The sequence below is a fragment of the Camelus dromedarius genome, chromosome 3 (genome assembly GCF_036321535.1).
Source record: "Camelus dromedarius isolate mCamDro1 chromosome 3, mCamDro1.pat, whole genome shotgun sequence".
NCBI classification, from domain to species: Eukaryota; Metazoa; Chordata; class Mammalia; order Artiodactyla; family Camelidae; genus Camelus; species Camelus dromedarius.
The window spans coordinates 54,609,965-54,627,876 of NC_087438.1; the positions used below are offsets into that span (position 1 = coordinate 54,609,965).

General features: G+C 36.3%; 1 protein-coding gene across 4 annotated transcripts in view; it reads left to right on the top strand.

Moving 5' to 3' along the window:
- Positions 1–17,912, top strand: part of ATG10 (autophagy related 10) — a 210,380-nt gene that overhangs the window by 50,697 nt on the left and 141,771 nt on the right. For 3 of the 4 annotated variants that reach the window (XM_064482095.1, XM_031447564.2, XM_031447570.2), the window contains exon 3: positions 8,800–8,907. The exons of the other annotated variant lie outside the window; for it this stretch is intronic. In XM_064482095.1, the coding sequence (XP_064338165.1) occupies positions 8,800–8,907 (108 nt within the window). The remainder of the gene's footprint in view (positions 1–8,799; positions 8,908–17,912) is intronic. 4 annotated transcript variants of the gene reach the window in all.

Here is a 17,912-nt window from a genome sequence, read left to right on the forward strand (position 1 = left end):
TTAGGGCTACCATAACAAAGTACCACAAACTGGGTGGCTTAAAACACAGAAATTTATTCTCTCACAGTTCTGGAGGTTGAAAGTCAGAAATCAAGATGTCTTCAGAGCCATGCTCCTTCCATAGGCTCTAGAAAAGAGTCTTTCCTTGCCTTTTCTAGCTTCTGGTAGTTGATGGCAATCCTTGGCTTTCTTTGGCTTGTAGATGCGCTGCTGTAATCTTTGCCTCTTTCTTCCTACGGTCTTCTCTCCTGTGTGTCTGCCTCCCTAGCTGAATTTCCTTCTTCTTATAAGGACACCAGTCATATTGGATTTAGGGTCTGCCCTATGATTCTGTCTTTACTGATTACATTTTCACAGACCCTGTTTCCAATAGTGTCACAAACAAGGTTCTAGATGTACATGAATTTTGGGTGGGTACTATTCAACTCAGTACAGTTACCTAAAATCAAATGCTCTTACATAGTTGGCATGATGCAAAATTTTAAAAAATGTTCAGTATGAAGTTGCTCACAGACACTAAAAATATTCTTATTTTATAGTTAAAAACTAGATTTTTGAATCTTACTAAAAGTATTTCTGTGAACTATGGATTTTTTAGCTGGGAGATGCTAGTCTATTTTTTTTTTCTACATCAGATAAAGTAAATACATCTTTAATTATGATTATTTTAATTCTGTTAAAATATGAGTGTTAGTGTGACATTTTGGTGGAGAATTAATAATATTCATTGATGAGGGGGACGGAGAAGATGGCGGAGTAGAAGGACGCTCGCAGGTCACCCTCTCCCACAAATACACCAAGACCCACATCTACAGACCCACTCAGCCAACCAGAGCACCTGTGGAACTCCAACAGAACATCGCCCTCTTCAAAAGATAAAGACGCCAAAAATCTGGTAGGAGAAAAGGAAAAAAGAAAGAACAAAAGGCAAAGCAGCGCAGGACGGGTCCCGCGGGGAGGGAGCGGCAAAGGAGGACTGGCACTCCCTCGCTGGGTCTCCCCTCTACAACTGAGAGGCCAGCGGGACGGAGGGGGAGCCTCCGAGGCTCGGATCTGTACAGAGCAGCCCTTGACTAACAGAACTAAGTTAAACGGGCACAGAGTGTCCCCTCGACACCCAGCCTGAGACGCGGGCCGGCAGTGGCGGGCAGGGCCAAGCTGCACAAGCTGGGTGGAGGATGGAAGTGGCTGCACGGAGGCAGCCCCAGGGGAACGCAAGGGGCTGCGCGCCGTGGCTGTGGGTGCACAGGGCAGAACAACCTGGGCCCTCCATAAAACAGCAAGGTTGATGTGCTCTCGGGGGAAGGGTGCACACCCCTATCTCTGAAAACCCGCGGAAAGTTTTCGGGGGAAGAGAGGCGGGGCTCAGGCACAGCCGCCATATCCTCCGCGCTGAGCACGCAGGCGGGGGCGGGGGCGAAACCTGCATCCGCACCAAAGGGCTTAGCAGCCTCAAAGGCCAGACTGAGACTGGCCTGCAGCCCGGGGCAGATAGGATCCTTCCATCCTGGTCCCTCAGAGAACTTGCTCCACGAAGACAAACAAGGAGCTGGGTTCTGGCTTGGAGCAGGGACAGGGCTGTCCCTCGGTCTTCCCCTAGCCCACCTGCGGAGCGCCGACCGGGGCGGAGCGCGCAGCTGCACAGAGAGCGGAACTACCAGCAGCGCAGGTAGAGGGAGAGCGGCCACCGCCCCCCCCGCCCCCCCCCCCCCCCCCCCGCCTTTCAGGCAGGAACACAGCCCCTGACTGAGGTGCTGGGAGAGGGCACGACCCGCCCGCCTACCTGGCCAGTCTGCAACATCTGACTGTGGCATCCGGAGGGGCAGCGACCCGCCCGCCCACAGCAGAGAGCTGCACCTGACCCAGTGTCAGGAGGAGGCGCGATCTGCTTGCCGACAGGTGCTGGGAGCAGCACAGAAGAGGGTGCCAACGGAGGGCTTCTGAAAACAGCAAGCTGAGCTTCCAAAACAGGACAAAGACAGAAAGACTTCACATTAAAAGCACACAGACTCCAGGAGAACACCGACAAACACCCCCCTTTTTTTTTAAAATCTGTTTTTACCTGTTCTGTTTTCTATTACTCTCTTAATCTTTACTTCTTAATTCATTTCTATTTCTCTTGGGTTTTGATGTCCTGCTATTGATTAGACACAGGTTTCAAATACATCTATTCATCTCCCCCCCCTTTTTTGTAAAGGTTTCAAAAGGACGTCTCAACCCGATTAATACTCTGCTTCAACTCACTCTTTTATTATTCATTATACACTGTTTTCAAACCCTCTTTCTCCCTTCTTTTAAAATTCTTTCTCTCTCTCTTATTTTTTTTTTCTTTTTTTCCTAAGTTCTATTCCTAAATAGGCATCAGATAGATAAAATTCTTAAGGACCAAAATAAACAACTGATACTCCATAAACCACAGTGCCAAAGAGGTATGAGCAAGATGAAGAAGCAGAAAATCCTTTCCCAATTAAAAGAACAAGAGAAATCCCCTGAAAGAAAGATCAACGAAATAGACATCGATAGCCTACTAGATCAAGTTTTCAAAAAAGGAGTGATCGAATTGCTGAAGGAATTAAAAGAGATAGTGTTTAGCGATATAAAATATGTCAAAAATGAAATTGAAGCTATAAAGAAGAGCCAAGTAGAATGGGTAAACTCATTGACAGAGATGAGGAATGATCTAATAGCTGTGCAAAGCCGACTAGATAATGCAGAGGAACGAATTAGTGATCTGGAAGACAGGGCAATAGAAAGCACCCATTCAGAAGAACTACAAGAGAAGCAAATAAAAAATAATGAAAATAGCATAAGGGACCTATGGGATAATATAAAGCGTCCCAATCTTCGCATAATAGGGGTCCCAGAAGGAGAAGAAAGATCAAAGGGGATTGAAAAGGTTTTTGAAGAAATCATGACTGAAAACTTCCCAAGCTTAAAGAAGGAATCAGATATCCAAGTACAGGAAGCTCAGAGGGTCCCAAACAGGAAGAACCCAAATAGACCCACACCAAGACATATCATAATCAAGATGGCCAGAGTCAAGGATAAAGAAATGATTCTAAAGGCAGCAAGAGAAAAGCAAAGAGTAAGTTACAAGGGAACCCCCCATAAGGCTCTCAGCTGATTTCTCTACACAAACACTACAGGCCAGAAGGGAGTGGCAAGATACATTCAAAGCCCTGAATGAAAAAAAGATGCAGCCTAGGATCCTTTATCCAGCAAGGCTGTCCTTGAGGATAGAAGGAGAAATAAAGAGTTTCACAGACAAAAAAAAAAGCTGCAGGAGTTTAGCAACACTAAACCCATGCTAAAAGAAATTTTGAAAGGGCTATTCTAAATAGAAAAGCAGCAGGATGCTACAGAAATGAGAGACACACAACTGGAAAGGTGATAACTCATGAATTACAAATAAAGTAAACATGAAATTATAAAAGAAGACATACAAATCACTGAGAGTGGGAGAGGGAGGCAGGGAAATATAGAATATTTTTTCTTTCTTTTTAAATTTTTTTTTAACAGTAGGATGGGTTTGAGATCATGTTACTATCAGTTTAATAAAAACAGTTATAGTAATGGGTTGATAGATTTACAAAAAAGGGTAACCACAAGCCAAAAATTTACAAAGGAGTCACAAAAATTAAATAAAATCCATGATAATACAAAGGAAAATTACCAAACCACAAAAGGAAGAAGAAAGGAACAAAGAGGATATACCAATTCAACTGCAAAGATAAGTTCAAAATGGCAATAAACACACATCTATCATTAATTACTGTAAATGTTAATGGACTAAATGCTCCAGTCAAAAGACACAGAGTGGCAGACTGGATAATAAAGCAAGAACCTTCAATATGCTGCATACAAGAGACCCACTTTAGGGAGAAGGACACATATAGATTGAGAGTGAAAGGATGGAAAAGGATATTCCATGCAAATGGAAAAGCCAAAAAAGCAGGTGTTGCAGTACTGATTTCAGACAAAATAGACTTTAAAACAAAGGCCATAAAGAAAGATAAAGAAGGACATTTTATAATGATTAAAGGAGTGATACAAGATGAGGATATTACACTCGTTAATATATATGCACCCAATATAGGAGCACCTAAGTACATACAAGAATTACTAACAGAGATAAAGGGGGATATTGATGAGAATACAATCATAGTTGGAGATTTTAACACTGCATTAACATCACTAGACAGATCTTCCAGACAGAAAATAAACAAGGCAACAGAGAAATTAAATACTACAATAGAAAAACTAGATTTGGTGGATATTTTCAGAGCATTACACCCCCCAAAAATAGGATATACATTCTTTTCAAGTGCACATGGAACATTTTCCAGGATCGATCATGTACTTGGGCACAAAAGAAACCTCAACAATTTTAAGAAGATAGAAATTATCTCAAGCATCTTTACTGACCACAATGCCATGAAACTGGAAATCAACAACAGAGAAACAAAGGAGAAAAAAAGGAGAGCATGGAGATTAAACAATATGTTATTGAAAAAACAATGGATCAATGAGGAAATCAAAGCTGAAATTAAAAAATACCTTGAGACAAATGATAATGAAAGCACAACCACTCAAAACCTATGGGACACAGCAAAGGCAGTGCTAAGAGGGAAGTTTATGGCGATACAGGCCTTCCTCAAAAAGAAGAACAATCTCAAATAAACAATTTAACCCACCACCTGAATGACTTAGAAAAAGAAGAACAAAAAGCCCCAAAAAGCAGCAGAAGGAAGGAAATAATAAAGATCAGAGGGGAATTAAATACAATAGAGATTAACAAGACCATAGAAAAAATCAACCAAACCAAAAGCTGTTTTTTTGAAAAAGTAAATAAAATCGACAAACCTCTGGCCAAACTCACAAAGAAGAAAAAAGAGAGAGCACAAATTAGCAAAATAAGAAAGGAAAATGGAGAAATTACAACAAACAAAATAGAAATACAGAATATCATACGAGAATATTATGAAAAACTATATGGAACCAAACTGGATAACCTAGAGGAGATGGACAAGTTTCTGGAAACATACTGTCCACCAAAACTGAATCAAGAAGAATCTGAACACTTGAACAATCCGATCACTAGAAAGGAAATAGAAATAGCAATTAAAAACCTCCCTACAAATAAAAGTCCAGGACCGGACGGCTTCACCGGGGAATTCTACCAAACATACAAAGAAGAACTCATACCAGTCCTTCTCAAACTCTTCCAGACGATTGAAAAGGAGGGAATACTCCCAAACTCATTCTATGAAGCCACCATCACCCTGATACCAAAACCAGGCAAAGACACTACAAAGAAAGAGAATTATAGGCCAATATCACTGATGAACATAGACGCCAAAATCCTCACCAAAATTTTAGCAAATAGAATCCAACAACACATAAAAAAGATTATACATCATGACCAAGTGGGGTTCATCCCAGGGACACAAGGCTGGTTCAACATACGCAAATCAATCAGTGTAATACATCACATCAACAAGAGAAAGGACAAAAACCACATGATCATCTCAATCGATGCAGAAAAAGCATTTGATAAAATTCAACACCCACTTATGATAAAAACTCTCGCCAAAGTGGGTATAGAGGGAACATATCTCAACATAATAAAAGCTATATATGGCAAACCTACAGCCAGCATAGTACTCAATGGTTAAAAACTCAAAAGCTTCCCACTAAAATCTGGGACAAGACAAGGATGCCCACTATCACCACTCCTATTCAACATAGTCCTGGAAGTCCTAGCCACAGCAGTCAGGCAAGAGAAAGAAATAAAAGGGATCCAAATTGGAAAAGAAGAGGTAAAAGTGTCATTATATGCTGATGACATGTTACTATATATAGAAAACCCTAAAAGGTCCACACAAAAGCTACTAGAGCTGATTGAAGAATTCAGCAAGGTAGCAGGTTACAAAATTAACGTTCAAAAATCAGTTGCATTTCTTTACACTAACGATAAGTCAACAGAAGAAGAAAGTAAAGAAACAATCCCCTTCAAAATAGCACCCAAAGTAATAAAATATCTGGGAATAAATCTAACCAAGGAGGTGAAAGAATCACACACAGAAAACTATAAACCATTGATGAAGGAAATTAAAGAAGATTTTAAAAAATGGAAAGATATTCCATGCTCTTGGATTGGAAGAATCAATATTGTTAAAATGGTCACACTGCCCAAGGCAATCTACAGATTTAATGCAATCCCTATCCAATTACCCAGGACATATTTCACAGAACTAGAAAAAATCATAATAAAATTCATATGGAGCCATCAAAGACCTAGAATTGCCAAAGCATTACTGAAGAGAAAGAAAGAGGCTGGAGGAATAACTGTCCCAGACTTCAGACAATACTATAGAGCTACAGTCATCAAGACAGCATGGTATTGGTACCAAAACAGACATATAGACCAATGGAACAGAATAGAGAGCCCAGAAATGAACCCACAAACTTTTGGTCAACTCATCTTTGACAAAGGAGGCAAGAATATACATTGGAATAAAGACAGTCTCTTCAGCAAATGGTGTTGGGAAAACTGGACAGCAGCATGTAAAACAATGAAGCTAGAACACTCCCTTACATCATATACAAAAATCAACTCAAAATGGATTAAAGACTTAAACATAAGACAAGATACAATAAACCTCCTAGAGGAAAACATAGGCAAAACATTATCTGACATACATCTCAAAAATTTTCTCCTAGAAGAAATAAAAGCAAGAATAAACAAATGGGACCTAATGAAACTTACAAGCTTCTGCACAGCAAAGGAAACCAGAAATAAAAGAAGAAGAAAACCTACGGAATGGGAGAAAATTTTTGCAAGTGAAACCGACAAAGGCTCGATCTCCAGAATATATAAGCAGCTCATACGACTCAATAAGAAAAAAATAAACAACCCAATCCAAAAATGGGCAGAAGACCTAAACAAGCAATTCTCCAAGGAAGACATACAAATGATCAAAAAGCACATGAAAAAATGCTCAATATCACCAATTATCAGAGAAATGCAAATCAAAACTACAATGAGGTATCACCTCACACCAGTCAGAATGGCCGTCATTCAAAAATCCACAAATGACAAATGCTGGAGAGGCTGTGGAGAAAGGGGAACCCTCCTACACTGCTGGTGGGAATGCAGTTTGGTGCAGCCACTATGGAAAACAGTGTGGAGATTCCTCAAAAGACTAGGAATAGACTTACCATATGACCCAGGAATCCCACTCCTGGGCTTGTATCCAGAAGGAAATCTACTTCAGGATGACACCTGCACCCCAATGTTCATAGCAGCACTATTTACAATAGCCAAAACATGGAAACAGCCTAAATGTCCATCAACAGGTGACTGGATAAAGAAGAGGTGGTATATTTATACAATGGAATACTACTCAGCCATAGAAACTGACAACATAATGCCATTTGCAGCAACATGGATGCTCCTGGAGAATGTCATTGTAAGTGAAGTAAGCCAGAAAGAGAAAGAAAAATACCATATGAGATCGCTCATATGTGGAATCTAAAAAACAAAAACAAAAAGAAACAAACAACCAAAAACAAAGCGTAAATAAAGGACAGAAATAGACTCACAGACAGAGAATACAGACTTGTGGTTACCAGGGGGGTGGAGGGTGGGAAGGGATAGACTGGGATTTCAAAATTGTAGAATAGACTACACTGTATAGCACAGGGAAATATACACAAAATGTTATGATAACTCACAGAGAAAAAAATGTGACAATGAGTGTGTATATGTCCATGAATAACTGAAAAATTGTGCTGAACACTGGAATTTGACACAACATTGTAAAATGATTATAAATCAATAAAAAATGTTAAAAAAATAATATTCATTGATATGTATGTGTTTTTGTGTAGGAGATATTACATTTTTACACATGACTTCATTAAATTCAAACAAGTTTTGGCTAAAAAAAAAAAAAGGAACTGACCACAGTTAGATGAACATCATTCATTAATGTACTTAACTAATGAACGTAAGTACAAGAAACAGGAGAGATGCAACTGGTGAAGGGCTTGAAAATCATATATTCTAATGAACATTTGAGAATGGTGGTAATTGTCTTCAGCTCTTTGAAGGATGGCTCAGTGGAAAAGAGTTTAGACTGCAGAGGGAAGAACTAGAACTAGTGAATTAAGGTTAAAGGGAAATATTTCAGTGCAATATAGGACAAAACTTTCTCAATGAGCAATGTGCTGTAAACCACAATGGAGGAGGTATTCATGTAAGGGAATAAAGTGCAGATTCCTAGAAGTGCTTAGGAATGTGCTGCATAATTACCTTTCTGGGACTTTTTAATGGAGATCTTGCTTTGAACAACAAATTGAAATGGGGGTTCCTTCTAGATTCAAGTTCTTCTAAAATTTCTCTTTCTATATATGCCATGAACATAAATATTAATTATGTGATAAGGTATTTCTGTAAGCTTAAATGCTTTTTAATAGCTGCCAACCTAAAGCGTTCTGTGGCTTCTGTGCTATGAACTGCTTGGGACAAAAAGGAGGTGGGGGAGATTTAATCTAAGAGAAGGAGAGAGATCATTAATAGCTGAGAAAGGTAAGGGATTAAAACTTCTATTTATTGAGTATCTACTATGTGCAGGGATATTGGATGAATTTCTTTATCCATATTATCTCATCTCATCTAATATACTTGGTCTTTCATTGCTTGTTTTGGAGCTTATGAGAAGCTGTAGTTCTTAGAATGATGAATTCCTACAATAATTGGCATTTTCTTATGTATTCTTTGGTGTTGGAACACAGGACTCTTCTGATGGCTACATGTGCAAAACACATTTGCAAATTAAAAGTGGGACTACGGTGTCACATCTAGGAACATCTGCCCTTGTACAGACATGTCTTCCGATGGAGGTGAGTGATTTAACATGTCACATTTTCCTTTTCAATCTTTGTAAAGTATGAAGTAAAAATTTAAATTGATAAATATATATTTTAAAAAATTAACTGCTATCAGATCCTAGCCTGCTGTAGGAGGAGAAGTGAACATCATTTGTAGGAGGTATTTTCTCGTATAATATTGAAAGTGGGAACTGTGGTAAAGATCCACTCCACGTCTGTACAGATTGTGGTGAGTCTTCACCCTTTTGGTTCCTCTTTGATCTGAAGACCACATACTTTCTGTTGCCTGTTGATCTTTCTCCAGTGAAATTCCCCCAGGATAATACAGGCCTGACCCTCAGCTGTTTAAGACTTGGGTAGAGACCTCTTTGCCTAGTCTGCCTTTAATTTTTTTCCTCATGCCTTTTAAAATATGCTGGATCTGGGTCTCATTCCTTAGGGGACTTTAACCCTGACTTGAAAATCTTGCTAAATTAAAATTTAATAAGGTACTAATAATGGATTAATGGTTTTCTGGGATATTTCCAATTTTCTTTTGATCAAAATGCAAATAGCCTTATTGTAGTTTTTATTGTTAATAAAAATTTTAATATATCCATTGTAAAAATAAACAATAGAGAAATATATAACAAAGTTAAAAAAAATTCCCATACATCCTTAAACTGGAAGTAATAGCTATTAATATTTTAGTTTCATACATTCTATCATATACACACATACGTAGCTCTGTTCTGCAATGAGCAGGGATAGCATGGATACCTTTCCCTGTCAGTAAATGTAGATATCCATATTTTAATGGCTCTAATGCATTCCATCCTATGGATGCACCATAATTATGTGGAACCCATACTGAAGTAAAATACTTGAATTTTAAAATAAAATTGGTGGGGATCAAATTGCTTCAACATAAAGAAAGAAAGCTAATGCTTAGAATTCCGAGTATCCTGGTAAAATGGGAAAGGAGACTTTTTTTTTTAAGGAAGAGCCCTTTCTCAGGACCTGTTAAATCAGACCTATCTGTCAATCCAGTGCTAACCCCCTTCGCCAGTGTATGATGCTGGCCTGGAAGTAACTCTCGCCAATATAATTTAGTTTGCAAGTTATTCGTGAGGGTATTGTGCTCGGTAATAAAGTAAAGTGCCCTGAGTGAGTGTTCAAATCTTGATTACTGCTTCGTGGTTCAAAAAACCAACATCATATCTGAAGCCAAGCATGTTAGGAAGCTTTTCGGCTCATATGTATTAACTTTAGAAAATGCATATGATGATGATTTAAAGGATGAACTACCAGTTTTTACCTAACAAGCTGGCAGAGATTTGAAAAACACTCAAAAGTGGTGTTGACAGCGTGAGGGGACTGACACTTTCCGGTTGATGTTTTAACTTCATGAAGTTTAAAGATGTGCACATACAATGAAAGATCTATTCCAATTCTAGGAATTTAGCTTAGTAAAGTATAATTTTTTTCAACATTTTTTGGCAACATTTCCCAACAAATTTCAGGCATATGAAAAAATTGAAAGAATTTTGCAGGGAACACCCCATGTACTTATCATCTAGACTCTACCATTAACACTTTGCTGTGCTTGCTGTATTGTATATCTATCCCTCTATTCATCTATTAATACATCTTCTTTTTTGATGTAATGCTTTTACATCAAAGTAAATTACAGACAAATACTCATAATATAATCAGAAATGTACACAAAGATTTACCTGCAAGTGTACTCATTTTCCCATTATTTATAATGGGAAAAAATAGAAACAACTGAAATGTTCAACAGTAGTGGATTAGTTACTTATGGCACATCTCTGTGATGAAGTTTGTGATTCAGTAGGTCTGGACTGGGCCTGAGAATTTGCAGTTCCAACAAGTTCCCAGGTTATGCTGATGCTGCTGGTTCAGGGACACACTTTGAGAACCACTGCACTACTTTAGTATAGAATGCTTAGCATATTTGAGGTGCTATATAACTGAGATGGTTAGTTAATATGATGTTTGATAGAGTTGATATTGCAACAGTCTTGATGGGATGAAAAAGGTCTTAGGTTGAGCCTGAGATGGAGATTCCTGTTAAAGTGACTTATTAGGGTTGTGCTCTTAGGAGAAAGAGAGTGACAGAAGCAGGACAGAACAAGGGATAAAAGCTAAGAAAGGTTATGGTTTCAGCTAGAGACTAACTTTAGTCTGATTCTCGTGAAGCTCTGGGGGATAGATACCCAGAATTAGCCCAAACTTGTGTCTTTGAGGTTGGCCTTTTGTACTCTGTGACAGTTATTGGTTTGACGATCAGTCATTGGCTAACATAGAGGTAGACATGCTACCCAAGCAAGATGACTTCAGTATTACTGAGAAATTCTTCAGAGAAGGGGGCCACTGTGTGTTATCAGCCAACAAGTACAACAGCTGAGTGAGGATGGGTATAATAGCCTTAAGGAGACCTGGGCAGGGCACCAACAGCATCTACTACCAAAGAGTAACCTGAAACCAACAAAATGGGATCTGTGAGGAAGTATATGTATGAGGTCTGCATTTAGATGCAAAGGGGGAGGCTTGACATGACAGCAGTTTGTTGGAGAAAGAGCTGGTAATTTCGGTTGACCACAAGCTCAAGATAAGTGAAAAGAATGCCATGGAAACTAACTGGAACCTAAGCTACATTAATTAAAGCATAAATGGATCCTACATATGGTCTGGGGACCCCTGGAGGGTCCCAGAGACCCTTTCAAAGGGTCCATAAGGTCAAAACTATTTAATAATATTAAGATGTTATTTACATTTTTTACTTTCATTTTCCCCAAGTTTTCCAGAGGCTACCTTCATGTGATATTGCAACAGATTGAATGCAGGAATAGTTATAAGAATCCAGCTGTCTCCAATTAAGCCAGATGTTAAAAAAAGTTTCAAAAATATAAAACAGTGCTGCTTTTCTTACTAATTTATGTTGTTTTGGAAAACATACCTATTTTTCATAGAAATTTACTATTATATTACCAAGTATCTTTTCCATGTATTTTTTAAGTGAACTAATAATCTTTTTTAATTTCAATTTTAACTTCTAATACAGTAAACATCAACATAACTCTCTTAAACAAAAGTTCATTGGAGTCCTCAATGAATTTAAAAATGTGAAGGGGTATTGAGACCAAAAAGTTGGAAAATCACTGATCTAGATCAGGGAAATATTACACTGTTACATGTGAAGAACAACTCTGATGGCTAGAATGCATAATGAATGAATCCATAAATAATAGTTAAAAATGAATCATAAGTAGAATTTATCCATGCAGAGAAGCATGCCAAGGGCCATGAGTGGGCTTGAAAATATATTATTATGAGGAATATTTGGGAGTTGTGGGGATGTTAAACTAGAACTGAAGACCCAGGAAAGTTAGTTGTCTTAAGATATCTAGAAGCCTTTCCTGTGGAAGGGAAAGTAGACTCATTTTGTTTCCAAGAATAGAACTAGTTTGTGTCTGGAAATTATTCTAGACAAATCTCTCTACTGTTTAGAGTTGCCTACAATAAAATTGGTCATCTTGCAAAGATGTGAGCTCCCTCCCCTTTCATGGAAATGTTCAGTCACACAGTAGGTAACTTTTTCTCCGAACAGCGGCTACTGACTGAAATACTCAGATGCTTAATGCACCAAGCAGTTGATGAGTGAGTAAAGCAGGTTGATGGGAAGTGGTGGGAGGTGTGGAGAAGTGGAGAGGACATGGCTCATCCAAAGGAGCTTTACATATGCAGCTCCAGGTAGAATGTCAAGAGAAGGCCGGGGTCTGGATTTGTGTGTTGGTTTAATTAAAAAAATAAAAAAATCTCTGTAGGCCAGAAACACTATATGTAAGGGCTGCAAGTGGTCCTTAGGCCATCTTTTTATTACCCAGACTGTAATATTATAGAAAGGATTCCTGCATTGTGTAGTAGACTGAGCTGGGGACCTCTGAATTCTCTTAAGAATTTAAAGCCCAGTCAATATCTGCATATCACATTTCCAGTTTAAAGATGCTTAAAAGAATGCCTCTATTAATAGGTGCTTTAAAGAAGATTGAAAAAAAAGTTGGCCATGTATGAAGTGGGAGATCAACTCACTCTTTTGTTCTAACCAGAACTGACAATCTTGACTGTAGAAGGATAGCTGGATTCATGACTTTTATGGCTGTGAGATTATCTGTAATGGTATATAGATAATTACAGGATTTTAAAAATCAGTGTGAAATATAATGGAATATGTAAGTGAAGTAATTTGTGACAATCATAATCTATGTCTTTGAAATTTTAAAATATAATTTAAAATAATACTTTGAAGAGTGAAATGATATTCAGAAATCTACTAAATATATTGGGGTATCTTAGTACTGGTTTTGGGGAACAGGAGTTCTTATAGGTTAATCATTAGATGAGACATTTATTGTTAAAAGTAGTTAATATGATTTGCTTGTGATATTTTTGAGTTTGTGAAATAACAAACCAAACTGTGGCAATTTTTGAACACAATCCTTTCTTTACCAGTAACCAAGAGAAATCTACTGCCTCAATTTGAAATCTTGGAAATGTAAATGAATATTTTCAGTAAGAGCCAAAATAATCAACACTGTCTTTGGAATATCTTATTGTATGTAACACTAATTTCCATAAATGGATGTTGGTGCTAATACTTCACTTTATCAACTTATGAATTTTTTGGATTTAATTGAAGATGTTCCTTAGAGAAATTAAGGTATGATCATTTAATAGTAGGGAAAACGTGATTTAACAGTTGTTCTCCTTTAATGCATATGAGTGTATTGTGGAAAGTTCTTATCAAAGCCTTATTTATGTAAATAAAACAATAGTTTGAGAATGGAAGTGGGAACACAAGCTCTATATTCCAGTTATATAATTTTTTGATGAAGATTACATTATTAACCTTTAAAACTCATATGTAAATATTATTGCAAAGTAACTGCTAACCTTTAAAAATATTTTGTAGGGTTATAAATTAACTCATTGGCTAATAAAGACTACAGTGACTAGAATGGAGAAACAGGTGTAAATTTTCTATCGTGTTTAACATTAAACCACTCTTAGTGAAAGGATACAGTGAGATGAATATTCAGCATGGATATTGATTGTTAATAATCAGTAGTAAAATTTATTAATGCATACTTAGAAGAGAGAAATGCCTGAAAGTCTTTCCTATAGAAGTAGCTTTCTGTGTGACATTGCTTTGCATTTTCTTTTTGTCTCTAACTTCTTTATTTATGAAATTCTGAATCATTTTCATAGAATAGAAATGGCCCAGATTTTGCCCTTTGATTAATTCAATTTAAGTACCCATAAATATTTATTTTAAGTTGGTCAGTGATTTTTTTTATATTATTCAACTTTGGATTCTTCTGTCTGAAGTTCCATTTCTTCCTTTTGAAGAGTTATCAGAGATGCGTATTGAGCATATTTTATTTATTCATTTACTATCTTCATTACTTTAAAGCCTCAGGTTACACCTTCAGATTACATTTTTTAAAACTATGAAAATGATAGAGTCATAAAAATAGCAATAGTATGCTACTGGGAAAAAGGATTTTTGTCCTAAGGCCTTGTAGTCCACTAACTGGGACTTTCCTTAGTCCAAGGCAGGTAGAATATTATAGAAAGCCCTCAACAAAAAACAACCTATCATAAATTCCCTGAAGCATAAAGCTGAGAATCAGTAACAGGAGATGATCTCAGTTGCCAAAAGAATGTATTCAGAGAATGATGATCTTCTGAGGTAAGCAGGTCTTCAAATAGACTCATTTGCCCTAAGGATTTTATTAAGTGGCTTCTAGGATGAGTTCTATTTTGTATGGCTGAAATAGACTCATATGTCAGAATATTGTGGATTTTTTTTTTAATATAATGGAATAAATGACAAGCTACAGTTCTTAGTGTTAACAATTTCTCTGTAAAGCAACTGCTATTTTTAGACTGAATTATACACATGTTGATAAATGTAAATGATGAGTAATAAGTATGATTACCCCTACTATTTGAAAATGTAATTATTAAAGCAATGCTAAAATACCAGAAAATCTGTTATATTTAATGTGTGTAGATACAAATGGAAGTACCTGTAACAGTCACTCAGTATTTGTTTTTTGATTTAATGAAACTAATACTGACAGATTTATAATATAAATGTAATATAATATAATAAATGGATTTTTTAGGTTTATTTGTTTATATATTTATTTATATTAATGGAGGTACTAGGGATTGAATCCAGGACATTGTGCATGCTAGGCATGCGCTCTTATCACTGAGCTATACCTTCCTCCAAGATAAATGGATTTTTAAAGAAAATAACTGTTAATCCAGCAGACCGCAATCCCATAATCCCATTTTTATGTTTTTCTTGAGGTATTATGAAAATGTTCATAGACAAAGTAAATTTGAATTTTATTTAATTTAGAGTGTAAATATATGTCACAGAGTGGTATAGTGTTTGAGAGGGGAGAGCATAGGATATTCTGAAAACCAGTTGAGTCTGATTAGGATTTGCAGTTCCAATAAGATTGTGGATTATTGTACTAAGTATAGTATTTATTATATAAACTATATTTCTTTAATGACTATATGACAGAAGTGTGTGTTAACTTATTCTCAGAACTCATGAGAAACCACATATAGAGATGTGGCACTAAAACTATTTGAACTATCTAATAAAATCTTGGGGTCTTAAAGCAATTTAGTGTTCTGCTGTGAAACCAGGAAGTCTTATATAGAGGCAGGAACATGCTTCACATTCTCCTGAATCTTCTTTTCTCTCCAGGCCTTTGGTACCTGAGTAATATCACTTTGCAAAATTCAGAGACTATTAGATTTAGTGACAACCTATAACCTAAGTGGCTTAAAGTTACTTCTACCTTTCAAATTTTCTGTGTTCTGTTCTTGGCAGAGCAAAGAGAGAATCTATTTTTTGAGAGAAATCAGTTGAATCAATCCAGTCAGGTAACTAATTCTCTTTCTACTTTTCAAGCCAGTAGAAAAGCCTTTGTACAGGCACCTGCCATAGCCATTATATTTTAACTCAGCAGTAAGTTATATCAGAAAGCTTCCTTTATGTATAGTTCTAATATTGGGATGTTTTTTTAAAATCAAAAGTAAGATCATTTCTAGCAGCAGATGTGTGTGTACTTGAGACAATACTGAGCTGATACTTTCTGTATGAAAATCTAACTTTCAGTGTGGAATGATTATGTCCAGTTGTAAAGATCTAATAGGAGCTAGTTGTTTCTGAGGAAGAACATTTAGTGTGTAATTTTAGTTACTCTAATTATATATTTCTCCCATTTACAAAAAATAAGTTTGAGATGCTTTTTCTGATATAACTTTAAAAAAGAATCTTTTAATGGATTCACTGGGGGTTTCAAACTTTATGTGGATTTTTTTTCATGGATAATTTCTGAGCAGGTTATCTTGATTTTATAATTAAATCTAAAATAAATGAAAGTAAAACCACTATTTTATACTTCTTCATCTCCCTTTGATTTTTTTTTGAAGTCAGTGGAAACTCGTCCATGTGTGGAGAGGGACACATTGCTTGGAATATAGTAAAATGAGATTTGTTCTCACAAAAGATTAAATACAATTTAAAATATTTGAGCTTTCAGAAGTATTTTATTAATTATGTTTAATCTGAGTGAGATTTGTGGATTGTACCAATGTCAATTTCCTGGTTTTGTTATAGTTATTAAGATGTTACCATTGGGGGAAGCTAAGTAAAGATTACACAGGACCTCTTTGTACTTTTTTAAACTTACTCTGAATCTATAATTATTTCAAAATACAACAGTAATAAAAAAAGAAACCTTGCAAAGTGAAAAATTATATTTAAAATTCTTTTTCTTCCTTGATTAATTTGAAAAGGTTAATTAAAAAATATTTTCTGCAGTGAAAGAAATATCCATCAGCATAATATTCTACACAAGGCTCAAAAACAATCTTGTTATGTATTCTAAAGAAATTGAATGTTAAAATGGAAATGTGAAATATCATGGTAAACTGCAATCTTTAGATGTTTAAGGGATTGTTGAATTTTATTTTTTTTTAGTTTGAACGAAATTAGATACTTGTCAGGATTTTTTAAACTGTCAGATAAAGACTGTTATATAGAATATTTTTTAACTACAAAATCATTTCCCAGAACTGGGATAGTTGTACATGTAGATTGCTCCTTATATAACAGGACTCACATAGCCCCAATATTTCTTCCAGTAGTCCCTGAAATGCTCACTATTAAATGGGCTTTATTAAAAATATGGGTGAATTATTTTACAGGGAGATAACAAAACATTCTCAAACTGAAATAGTGGTTCTGAACCCTACTTCTGGACTCTAAGCACTGGCCTGATTAGATCACTTCCATCACCACTGTGTCCTTAGCATCTAACCCAGTGCCTGGCATGTAAGACACTAATATAGCTTGTATCGTGATTTTTCTGTATTGGAACTATTTAAAATTTCCCTTCTTTCCAATATACTGTTAACTTACTAAAAGTCAGCAATGTTAGAATAAGTATTTTGTCATTGTCATTTTTTGCTCTGTTTATTAAATGGTACTTATTAAATAAAGTAGCCAGGAATATTTATTAAAGTTTATTTCTGAACGTGCCTAAGGGTAAAAAATAACTCTACCTTAAATAAATGGAAATAACCAGGTATTGTCTGAAATCTGTTTGTAGACGCTCCAAGGTATATTAAGATGAAATTTCAATTATCATTTATCCCAAAGGACCAAAAGTGTCACATTTGACAGAAGATCTTTTTTCAAGAAAAGTTTGCCAGCTTCCACACTGGAGCTTTACATATGAGATGATTGGTAGTTTAGCATTCTTTTTAAAAATAATAAACAAATGAATGTCTCAGGAAACCTCTGATAGACTGAATCAGGTGGAACTGATTTAATGTTATGGATAATTACATAATTAGTGCTGTAAAAAATAAACCATACTATCTACTTGATGGACTAGAGCTGCTGTGAAGGAGGTGTG